The 12974-nt window shown below is 36.2% G+C and overlaps 1 protein-coding gene across 1 annotated transcript in view; it reads left to right on the top strand.

The window, feature by feature from the left end:
- Positions 1–556: 556 nt before the first annotated feature.
- LOC140135671 (cysteine-rich venom protein-like) overlaps positions 557–12974 on the top strand; it is a 41609-nt gene continuing 29191 nt past the window's right edge. Inside the window, exon 1 of the mRNA XM_072157255.1 lies at positions 557–1093. Coding sequence (XP_072013356.1) covers positions 1054–1093 — 40 coding nt within the window. The 5' untranslated portion in view covers positions 557–1053. The remainder of the gene's footprint in view (positions 1094–12974) is intronic.

Genomic DNA, 12974 nt, shown 5'->3' on the forward strand with positions numbered 1-12974 from the left:
TGGACCTCAGGGAGGTCTGATATCTTTGTATGATAAAGAAAGGGTTGCCGACTGGTCAAAATAGTATGCAACATAAAGAAGTAGTTTGCAAGATTATTTTGAACAAATAAGTCGCAAAGGTGTCGAATATAAAATGTGCATGATGCGGTGAGGATTAAGAAACCAATTAACCGAGCTAATTAAAAGTTAAAGGAATAAAGGTAGAATTGATCAAAAAAAGGTAATCAGTTCATTTATAATTTATGTATAATTATTTTGTCCCAAGAGCATTTCAGTAAAAACACACTATAGCCTACAACTACAATAATTCATATCTTCTGTACTCAAATTGAAAAAAGTATTCTTTTCATCTGACGCATCAGTGCGATCAATGGTTGTACCCAGGGCATATTTCCTAGCATGTTTCATCATCGGTTTAGAGGACAATTACCATTTCATATGTGTCACTATTACTCAATCAATTCCGTTGCTCTTACACACTTCACATGCTTAAACATGAGAGGGAGTACTTGTGATTCCAGCCGCGAGAGGATGTTCCGATGCATGGCTCTATTACCTTCCGGCTGATACCCACATCGGCCAAGTCATTCACAACTAGCAAGGAAATTAAACGAGCACAATTTATATAGCTTCTTGAAGCGGAATGGTCCTTGATTACCTCACCCACGCACGCACAGCCATTGCCTCTGTGCAAACCCATATTAACGCTTAAACTCGCCCACTAGATGAAGCTAGCAGTGTTTACACATTTTTTTCTCAATAAAGCAGAACAGCTTTTGATGATCGCCTAAGACACATACACACACCAGATCACCTTCTCGACTCGGGATGAATGAACAGAGTGTGCTCCATTCTGATTGGTGGATTGATTCCGTGACGTAGCTGTCCATTCAGATATCTTTTGCCTAATAAGAGATGTATGATGGGATGGTACTCTTGACTACTAAATAAACTCAAGATCTATGATAAAATGGGCATCGTCGATGTGTTTTCTACCATAGCAATATCATATGTTTTAACTTTTCACCGAGGCTTGGAACTACTGTTGAAAACATGGCGTTTTGGTGTGCTATAGTAGCTGTTGCTTTTTGTGGTAAGTCGATCGTTCCTGTCTTATAATTTTAAGATTTTAATTAAATTACACGCATTTCATAGGTTTATGTTGATGTCAGTATATTCTATTGATTATTTGTAAGTATTTTGCAAATGCTGCGTATGGTATTTTATATTTTTACAACGAACTTTAGCTTATCATTACCTACCAATAACTAATATATTGCGCAAAGTTTCCGAAGTTGGACTTGGGCATTGTGTTCGACTCTTCTTACAATATGAGCTGTATTGGATAATTTCATTTATGGAACCAGATCGTAATGATATACCTGTAGGTATCTTCAAAACTGTCTACCGTATATAACCAAATGAGGTCATTGATATATTGCTTTAATAACGCACTGAGTTTATTTTTCAAAATTATTAAGTTGGGAGTTTTTGTTAACCGTATATTTTTCAAAATTGTTATGTTTGTCTTTGTTTATAATTGCGTATATTTCAGACGCGATATCGTTTGATTGAACAGGTTAAATTACTGTTAACAACTGTTAATTTCATGTTCCTAAATGCCCGCCTCTAGTTTTGTGGTGCCGGGTCCTAAAGCGTCGTTAGCTTCAAAACTTTCTACAAGGTGACCAACAATTCACAGATTGTTTGTTTCTAATTCTCAAATGTGTATATGAAGAGCTTTGTTTCAAAACCCCTTAGATCCACTTATTACTTTTTGAGAAAAACAGCTATTTTTAATTGTGCAAGTATTACTTGTTCGATTTGAGTCAATTTGGGTTCGGTTGATGAATAGAAACTAAAAGAATAGTTTTGGTACAATTTTCAAGCCTTCTTATTTATTTTATTATTTATTTAATATCGCGCCTTTTGTGGACGTAAGGGCTTTTGCAACAAAATAAATTTACCACTTTTCTAGAAACCACCTTTGCAATAAAATTTGAGCCCATTTGTTTGCACTACTTTATGTAACGTGACTAATGCTTTCAAAAGAAAAAAGAAAAATTGAATTATCTCATTTACTTTTTTAATTATGAATTTTTAATTAAATCCGGGAAAATTATGTTTTTGAGCATTTCCGAAGCTTAAGGTTTCGTTAATTACAATGATTTTTTTTTTCAAACATAGTGACCCCAAAATAGTTCCTTTTGGTTTTAATAGTTAAAGAACATTCAAGGCTACTTTTAATATTATACATCAAGAAATTATTTTCCTAAAATTTTATATTCATTTGAAGTTCAGATTTCCGGAAATTCCCTAAGATTTCCCAAACGGGATATCTCCGGAAGGGAAAGTGGTATGAAGGTCAAACAACCACCAAAATGTGTATTTTACCCACACTATAATGTCATGTCAATAACACAAATAAAAAAAAAAAGTGGATGTAAGGGCTTTTGCAACAGAGCTCTTCAATGAGCCAATGACGATGCTATTAGCGTATCGCTTTACCTGCGTACTAAACGATTTACCGTACTCTAAAAATGCTGTGTTGTTCTTTGTTAACTGTGTATTTTTTTTATCGAATTTTTTTTCGTAGCGATATCGTTTGATCCATTATTTGCGTTTGCTTATCAGGCTTATTCTTTAATGGTTTCAGCCACTATTTTTAGTGTCTTCTTCTGTATATTCCATAATAATAACACAGGACTGAGATACAAGTAGTATAAATATAAATGACAAGTTGAGATATTGAATTGCTAAGATAAATTTAATTCCAAATATTTGAAATATTGAAATATTATTGAAATTTTATTGAAATATGGAAATATATCATACAAGATAAAGAATGGAATGGACATTTTACCATTCAAGGTTAGCTATCTTCGTCTGATTCTGATTATCTTGTACGTCGTTGTCTTGTTCTTCGGAGAACCGAAAGTCTTTAAGTAAAACTCATTAACTAAGGAAACAATGGGACATTTGCCGGAAACTTTCTTAAAATAATTATTGTTTGTTGTAAAAATTGTATAACTTTCACCCATTAGCTAAAATAGCCATACACACAAAATTATTTATCAAGAGTGAAAAACTCCATAGATTCGGATTTTTGAGCATGTTTTTAATTACCATCAAAACAACTTCAAAAAACATCGCTCGTATCAACTCGCATATTTTTGCAGCCGAGTGAAGTAGATATTAATTTCAATAAAACGCAAACTTTGTCTATAGGTATGTAATTAATGATAATAGCTCAATTTTCTAAATCATCTCCCTTGGCCGGATTGGATCAAATCACATCGCATATTTGAAACTTGGTAAGTATTTAAGATAGAGAAGACTTTGTTCTTTTACATTTTGCATGGGGTTATGAGTGGCAGCACGCGACGGCGGGTGGGCAGGTGGGCATTCCATTAAATTGTTTAGAAAAATGACGCACCTGGAGAAGATAGTAGTTACAATCAAGGCACCTGGACTAGTTAAGCCTTTCAATGCGGCATGTGTCGCTGATTCTATTGTCATTGTGTTTATTAGAAATGACTAACATTCTGGTAAATCCATTTTAATGGATAAACATGATAAATGGATACATTTATGTATGACCTATTTCTCAGACTTTCTTATGAATGTATTAACATAAATATTTCACTTAAATCAATGTGGGCGGAATGAATGATACTTTAATACAGATAAATATATATCACGGGAAATTACAAACCGTGATTCCTATATTGTTCGAGAAAACCCGTGGATACGCATTTTATAAGTTGCATCACTGCTAACGGCTAAATATAATAGCTTCATTTGTATCAAATTTACCACAAAGTTTCCATTGATGGAAACATAAAATATAGTATAAAAGTATACGGCATACGAAGGGTACAGCTGATTTGTTTTTACGCAATGTCCTTAAAGCATCGATACACCTAAAGGGTTAGTAAAGTTTCGTTGAAAAGGTCTCGGGTGTGATGGAACTCAAACCGGGCTGTAATTACGAACAACGTGCTTCGCCCCTCGGATAAACTGGGTAGGCGGTATTGACCCGACAGTATATTGATACGTCAATTTAAAAGTAACTAAGAAGTTAATAGTTTGTGATGGGCAAACCTCACGACAATTTAGAACAGGTACACGCATGAAAAATATTCAAATATTTTGTTTGATATCATTTTGAAGAACATTATTCAAATCTGTTTCTATTCCTTTAGTTAGTTGTAATTGATATTTTTGAGTCTAAAGGGAGTGTTGGACGACGGTGCCCCCTCCCCAAACCACGTCCTAACGGCCCGTCAGTATATTTCGCCACATGCAAGTAAAATAATTCTCTGATTTATGGTCTGTATAACCAAATTTACTTCCAATTTAACTAACTTTAGCAGTAAAATAGCACAATTTTGCGAGTTACACGTACACTTTTCCTAGTAAAGTAATTTAGGTGACAGGTCACAGGGACGGCTTGGAACCTTTCAAAAACTGTCGAAATCTTTAGGCAACGTCGAGGCTTCCCCCTTATCTCGAAAAGTTGGCTATGCCACACCAGCAATATATTCTTATACGATAATCATATTGAGTTATTCAAATTGTCATTTGGTATTTTTTTAATGAAAAAAAAACGAAGAAAACAGCAGTATTGACGAAGTTGAAGCTCCATTCAAATACACGTAGCTAATTTATATATACTGTCAGTATATAAATTGCAGATTCATGTAAATGCCTTATTTTGTCTTAACGGCTTTCGGTTGAACCACTAGCAGGTTATCAGCAGTGGCGTAGCGACGGGGGGGCAAGGGGCACGTGCTCTGGGCGCTCTGAACGCCGAAATGACCAGTTCAATATCGATTCTGCACATTTTCGCGCGCTTCGCTCGTATTTCAGCACAAAATTATTTGAAAGATCAATTTAAGACCGATATTCAACTTCATTGTAACCAACATTAATTAGTGGTAGGCCCTATTGGTTCAAATTTGCGCAATTGTTGCAAGATTTGTCGAGGGTCGGCATATGTATACTCAGCCTTCCACGCCACAACACCTAGCTACGCCACTGACAAAGATCTATGACAATGCCAAAGATACCAAAACCTGAATTGTGATGATTTTTACGATCGTCCGGATGAGCAAATCACTGAAATGCTAAATGGGCCTTTAAATAGGAGTGGCACAGATTACGAAAATCAAACGTGTAGATTCGTAAAGAAAAAACGTGAAGAAAATAATTTGATATTAAAGTGTCAGTTTAGTTATGTAATAGGCGGGTGGCATTAGTAGCATTTCATCTTGAACCGTCTAAACAGTAATTGGGTTATTTTATTAAAGAATAAAAGTTATTATATAATAGATTATATGTGTGGGATGTTTGAGGCCATTCCTTTGATAGAGAGGATATTGAACCACTGCTTTCGTGAATAGTTAATTCAGTGAATTTAAAGCCTAAATGTCACCGCTAGTTCTATACTCGAAATATTATTACATAATTGTTACTTAACCATGAACAAGAAATCATCTGTTAAAATTGATAAAATATCAATAATTGATGCTTTTTGATAATTGATCAACTAGGTTCAAGGTATTTTCTAGCCATATTTATATAGAAATCTGTTTCTATTCCTTTAATTAGTTGTAATTGTTATTTTTGAGTCTATATCACAGGGACAGATATACAGTGGTGTAGCCAAAGGGAGGGTTGGGGGACGATGCCCCCTCCCCAAACCACGTCCTAACGGCCCGTCAGTATATATCGCCACATGCAAGGAAAATAATTCTCTGATTTATGGTCTGTATAACCAAATTTACTTCCAATTTGACTCACTTTAGCGTAAAACCAGCAAACACAAAACGTTTTTAAAACGTTTTCAACAGGTTATATTTTGGGTTTTGGTTTTGGTAAAACATATTAATTACATTAAATGTCGAGTTATATAAATGTTATGAAAACGTTTTAAAACAATACTTTTTAAATTTTTTAAAAATATTTTTGTAAAATATTTTTGGCAAACATTTTTTACCAAATATTTTGTAAACACTTATTAAATAACATTATGTTAGAATATTTGCAGTAAGTTATCAAAAAATGTTTTTGAATGTTATGAAAACGTTTCATACCTTTATATACCCTTTATATAACCCGCTGGGAAACCAATAATGGCATTTATATTATGTTTCCATGGGTCTTGGGGTTCTTGAGTTAAGGCCAATAATATATCAACACGAAAGTTTTAGCGTTGACCCTCCCGAGAAAATCATGCAAATGGGGCGGAAATGACAACGCTAATTCAAAGTCTTGTGATCTCCTTCATAACCAATAAATGGTATTAATATCTGAAGAATCATATTCATGAAAACATTCAATGAGTTTTGAAGCACTTAATTGCGCGTGGCCATGACGAAAATAGCCTCAAAAACATGAATCAATTTCTGAAGATGATATGTTATATCATTTTCTGAAGATGATGTGTGAATATTCTCTCTCGATGTTGCCACCAACGCTATAGCGTGCCACTTTACACGCAGAAAATATTTATTAAACAAACATTGCAAATGGAAATATTTATCTCTTAATTAAATGACATTTGCATGAAAGCGGGTACTTTTGTTTTTCAGTCAAACTTACCCTTGTCCAACCTTTAGATGGATATTTCAACCAAGAACAATCAATGCGCTATTACATTTAAAATATCACTATCCATGTGGAAAATTTAGTTTGAGTCTTCCACAGAGGGAGTATAAGTTTCAAATAGGGTAACTTCCATATGAAATACTCACTCCAGTTATAAGATATAGATAAAACCATAATACAGAGGGAGTATGAGTTTGAAAATGAATAACCCTGACCAATTACATTTGAAAAACATACTCCCCCTGGTGGAAGATATTTCAAAACCTTCCACAGGGGACGTGTGGATTTCAACTGGAATAGCCCAATGGCGGTCACATTGAGAGTATACTGACATCGAAAAACAACTTGCAGGCAAGAAAGCAGGAAATCAACAAACAGTGAATATCCCTCAAGTCATTGGATCTGTAGTCTTAGTAAGCAAACGATTGGACCACACATTTACCTTAACTTAATTTGAGCTGCTTCAAGTGATGATGTGCTAGAGTTTTGTTTACATTTATTTAATCTTTGAGATGGACTAGAATGGTTAACATACAACACTATCCAAATAAAAGTTGTATACGTTTTACACATTCTTGTTAAAAACTACCTCAAAAATGTTTTAGTCGCAATGTTAGCTTGTCCGAAATAAAGTTGACTAATCCGGAAAAATAAAAAATAAAAGGTTTAGAGCTAGGGTTACGGTTACAAAATAGTTTACATCTTGGTGTAATTTGTCCAATTTTCCATATTCGGGCATATTTGGAGCATACTAGAACTCTTTACTGGAAGCTGTTTACATGTAGCACCATTGTAGAACGTCACAATACGTTTTTCAAAATAGATGATTGTTATGCATTACGAAAAATTGGAACCAAGTCAATATTGTAACGTAATCTCGCCGAGTCGCTGTACGAGCAACAATTAGTTTTATATCAATGCATCATTAAATCAAATACTGGAACTTACATTTTTTTGCAATTTGCTACGTTGCGTCTAAAACCTTCAGACTTCATCAGGCAACTGACCCGCTGGGCTGGTCATGTGACACAAATATTCACTATTTTAATGCACTGGGTGGTTACTCTACTTCTCTATGCACACTTCGACGTTATCCTGTCTTTTGTAGCTGGTTAGTACACTTGATGAGATTCACAATATTCAAATCAATAGAGAATATTCGCCTGTTGAAATTTCAACAATTTTGCATGTTCCAGTTCCGGGTTTCAGTTAAAGCACACAGTGATTCGCAAACCCCCCACCCCACCCAGCAAAAGTTATCAACAATCAGAATTTTTAAAATAATTTTGTATGAAGTATAGGTGGCTTAACATAATCTACAAGTGATTGGACTGGAAAGAAAAGATCAAATTTAATACATGGAGATCTTTATCCTTGCGACACTTACGGCAACACGTAAATGAATGGAGCTTCACACATTTACTGTACTGTTTTTCATCCTTGTTACGATTTTTCATAATTGTATGTCTACTCCGAATTGTATATATTTATCCAGCATTTATATTGGGCCTTTCGTGAGATTGATGCATTTAAGCTGAAGTTGCTGAAATTTCAATCGGCGAAAATAGATTTGAATATTGTGAATATCATCAAGTGTACTCTCTAAATGTAAAAGAGTGAAATTTTAGTAAAATTGGCTCCTATTCGAGTGACAAGAGAGTAATATAATTCACTCTAAAAAGATTGATTAGTTTTCACTCAATTAAGAGTGAATTGCCACTTTTTTGGAGTGGGTTTCAGTGTTTTTAAGAGTGAGAAAGCACCCTTTTGAGAGTGAAATATTTTCACTCTTTACAAAGAGTGATTTTCACTCTTCAAGGACTGGTCCCTAGAGTCACTCTTTGTAAGTGAATTTTCACTCTTTTACATTAAGAGAGTACTACCAGCTACAAAAGATTAGACAACGTCGAAGGGTGCATAGAGAAGTACAGTAACTACCCAGTGCATTAAATATAAAACTAATTATCATGATTATTAGGCACACATGTCTCAGGTGGCGTTAAAATGAACTAGAACTAAACTTTTACTTCTGGCCGGCATGTTTACTACGGTTATTTTCAATACAATAATTATGACAAGTAAATTAAAATTGTAAGCCAACTCTTAATATGATTATTAAATTTTATGCAAATGTATGGCCGATAAAAATGAAATCAGCGCAGTAAGGTCATTTTGGCGGACGAGGCTTGCAGCATGACGTCACGTAATCGCTTTATATCACGTTGGTTCATTGAAAACTGTAACAATATCCATTGTGTATTTACTAGCCACAATCGAGAGGCTTACAAGGTAAGTTATTTTATGAGTCAGTATAAAAATGTATGTTCCAGAGAAAAAAACTAAAATAATTTCATCGTTTCTTTTCTTTTCCCACAACGTGATAGTGAAATAACCTGTTAAGAACTCCAGACATTGTCTAAGTTGAATTAAAGGCCCATTCAGTGATTTACTCATCCGGACGATCGTAAAAATCATCAAAATTCAGATTTTGGTACTTTTGTCATTGTCATAGATGTGCTAACATAGCCTGCGATTGGTTTACTCTAAAGCCGTGTATTTAAGACGAAATAAGGCATTTACATGAATCTTTAATTTATATACTGACAGCATATAAATTAGCAAAAGGTATTTGAATGGGGTTTTAACTGTGTCAATACTGCTGTTTTCTTCGTTTTGTTTTGTTGGGGTTTTTTGGGTTTTTTTTTTTTTTTTTTTGGGGTGGGTTTTTTTTTTTTTTTTTTTTTTTTTTTTGGGGAGGGTGTTTTTTTTGCTAAATTTTTCATTTTAAAAATACCAAATGACACTTTAAAGCAATTTATAAACATTGTTTTTTACACTTGCGCTGGAATCTTACTATAATTCACCAGAATCTGTACATCTGTTTGTCTGTACATCTGTTTGTCTGTACATCTGTTTGTCTGTTTGTCTGTCCGCCTCTTTTCTCGGAGACCGGGGGTCGCACGTTCCTCAAACTTGGTGGGTGGGTGCAGCTTGGTATGAGGAAGAACGAGTTTATATTGGTTAGTGGGTCAAGGTCACCCAAGGTCATCCAGGGGTCAAATTAGTAAAAACTGTTTTTCTCGGAGACTGGGGTCGCACGTTCCTCAAACTTGACGGTGGGTGCGTCTTGACCCGGGACAGAACAAGTTTGTATTGGTTAGTGGGTCAAGGTCACCAGAGGTCATCTAGGGGTCAAATTAGTAAAAACTGTCATATGGGCATGAAACTTGGTGGGTAGGTGCATCTTGACCCAGGACAGAACAAGTTTGTATTGATTAGTGGGTCAAGGTCACCCAGGGGTCATCTGAGGTCAAATTAGTAAAAACTGTTTTCCGCCTATTTTCTCGGAGACTAGGGGTCGCACGTTCCTCAAACTTGGTGGGTGGGTGCATCTGGACCTCAGACAGAACAAGTTTGTTTCAGTTAGTGGGCCAAGATCACCTGAGGTCATCCAGGGGTCATCTGAGGTCAAAATAGTAAAACTATCGTATGGGCATGAAACTTGGTGGGTACAGTCAAGGGGTCGCACGTTCCTCAAACTTGGTGGGTGGGTGCATCTGGACCTCAGACAGAACAAGTTTGTTTCAGTTAGTGGGCCAAGATCACCCGAGGTCATCCAGGGGTCATCTGAGGTCAAATTAGTAAAAAATATCGTATGGGCATGAAACTTGGTGGGTACAGTCAACTTTTAGAGTCAAATTTTTGGAAGGTCATTTTGGGGTCATCCAAGGTCAAATTACTAAAAACTGTCATATGGGCATGAAACGTAGTGGGTACAGTCAACATTTAGAGCCAAATTTTGGAAGGTCATTTCGAGGTCACAAGGGGTCATCTGAGGTCAAATTAGTAAAAACTGTCCTATGGGCATAAAACTTAATCATAAAACAGGCAATCGCGACAGCCGAGAACCGCCAAATACGGGTAACCGCCTAGTCACTTTAAAGTACCATGTAGTGTCTATTTGTTTTTGAACTTTAAGCATTTGGTGTATTATTTTTAAATGTCACCGTAGTAGATTTGTTATGAAATTTGTTTTTTCATTTTAACTTGTTGTTGTTGTTCTTTATACAAATGAGTTTTAATTCCCAATGGACATTTGTAAATCTGCTCATGTAGCTCAGCTTCTGAGCCCAGATCAGCAGTGATCAGTCCTCAATTAAGTTGTTATATTAAAAACCAAATGTCAAAACCATGACCTACACTCTCTGAGGTTTACTAGATATGCCAGTGATGAGCCCAGATTAGTCCTCAATTCAGTTGTTATCTTTAATAATAAAAGTTTCCTTTAAAAGGGAAAGCCAGCTTCAGTTAAGAAGTGGGTCTTGAATACACTTGGTGTTCATGTTAGCCTTATAAATTAACAAAATTTCTCAAAATCTCACCCATAGCACGTCAAAGCGACTGCAAGCCCAATCATCCATGATATGATTGGGCAATCAAGCACACAACACCCAAAAAACGCTGGCCGGGCCAGCGAAACACTCATGGCTAGCCTGAGCTATCCACAGTCTTTTATGAGCACCCAAGGGTACCATGGTTCGCCTAGACCGAACTTGAGCAAACAGATTTTCTCTTCATCTTCTCTCTATCTTCCTTCCTTCCAAAAACCAGAAGTGGTGTTAAGATTAGATTGGTTATCTACATTTCCAAATGTTCTGAGTTGAAGGGATGAAGTGTTTGGAAGGAATGGGTTATATGTTATAATATCATAATACTAATCACGGCGTGTCCGTCCGTCCGTCCGTCCGCGCGCTATCGCGTTCGCGTTCGTACGATTCGCGTTCGTGCGGTGCACTATCGCGTGCTCGCGGTGCGCTATTGCGGAGTATCAACGGAAGCCTCCAGAATGGTTAACATAAAAATGGTAAGGCCTATAACCCCGTTTGCGGTCACGTTTCTCCCGATTGATTTCATTACTTTACTATAAAACAGCCTATATCCACGTCCAGATACTAATTTCGGGTCCTCCAATGTGGTAGCAGGACAGGGCTTGGAAGAGGCGAATGATGGGTTCCCAGATTATGAGAACCGCCCGACCCGAGAACCGTGAAATCTAGTATTATATAAACATAAAATATATCATATAAAATACATAAACATATACCCATAAGATTTTGGTGCAAGTATGGTAAAGCTTAAAACAAGTGTGTATTCTGTATGCTACTCAAATTTCATTTTTGGGGGAAATTGTACTGCATTTGTTTCTTTATTTAAGAAATCTAGAAAGAATTATATTTCAAGCAAAAAATTCAGATTTTTTTTCAAAGATATTTTTCCTACATATTGTGCTCTGATCTTATCCATGTTTACCTCTTTCTTATATATTTTCACAATACAAACATGCATATCGGTACTTTATGAAGAAGAAATATATATATAAAATCATAAAATCTTAATCACAATTGATGGCTGCTAAAAAAAGATGTTAAAGAACAATCAATGTCATTTCTAATTCAAATTTCCATGTTTCTACTTCCCCATAAATTAAATGTAAAATACCCCATACTGTCTAATGTAGTGAGTGCATTTACTTTTCATACTTCTCCCTATGAGGTTTTGATACAGTGGTTTTCTCAAAATTAATCTTTTGTGCTAACAATAGGCAATGCCAACTAAAGGTGACGAAAACCTAATCTTGATCTACCCTCTGTGAGGTGTGCTGCTCGTGACTTCTCTCTAGTCCGAAGGGTCACTAGTCCAAAAACCAAACTAAGTTCGCTAATCCGAAAGTTCTCTAGTCCGAATATAGAATAACGGTTTAGGGTTAGGGTTAGGGTTAGAGTTTGGGTTAGCGAGCCTTATTCTATATTCGGACTAGAGAACCTTATTTATTATTCGGACTAGCGAACCTTCGGACTAGAGAACCCGATATTCGGACTAGCGAACCTTTTTCAGAAGTCGGATTAGCAAATGGTAAATTACGTGTTCGGACTAGTGAACCTTCGGACTAAGAAACATTCGGACTAGGGAACCTTCGGACTAGAGAGCTGTCACCGTACTGCTTCAGCTGCTACCGGTAACTAAATATTTCGCGATCAGAGTGAAAGGACAGGACAGGGCTTCAGTGATCATAAGGCCCCGTATCCATAGGCTGTTCCCTTGTGGCGTGTGCCCTTGTTCCGTGTTCACTTGTTCCCATGTGACCTGCCACACAGACAACGAACCTTTGTTTTGCTTAGTGGCCGTATCCATAGGTTGTCTGTGTGGCAGGTCACATGGGAACAAGTGAACGCGGAACAAGGGCACACGTCACAAGGGAACAGCCTATGGATACGGGGCCTAACGTTTTTGCATGGTTTGTGCCCTAAATCATTAGACTCCACATAATCATATCTTGGGGGCCTGATTAAGAGTTGGTAAAA

This window comes from Amphiura filiformis, chromosome 16 (assembly GCF_039555335.1).
Source record: "Amphiura filiformis chromosome 16, Afil_fr2py, whole genome shotgun sequence".
NCBI classification, from domain to species: domain Eukaryota; kingdom Metazoa; phylum Echinodermata; class Ophiuroidea; order Amphilepidida; family Amphiuridae; genus Amphiura; species Amphiura filiformis.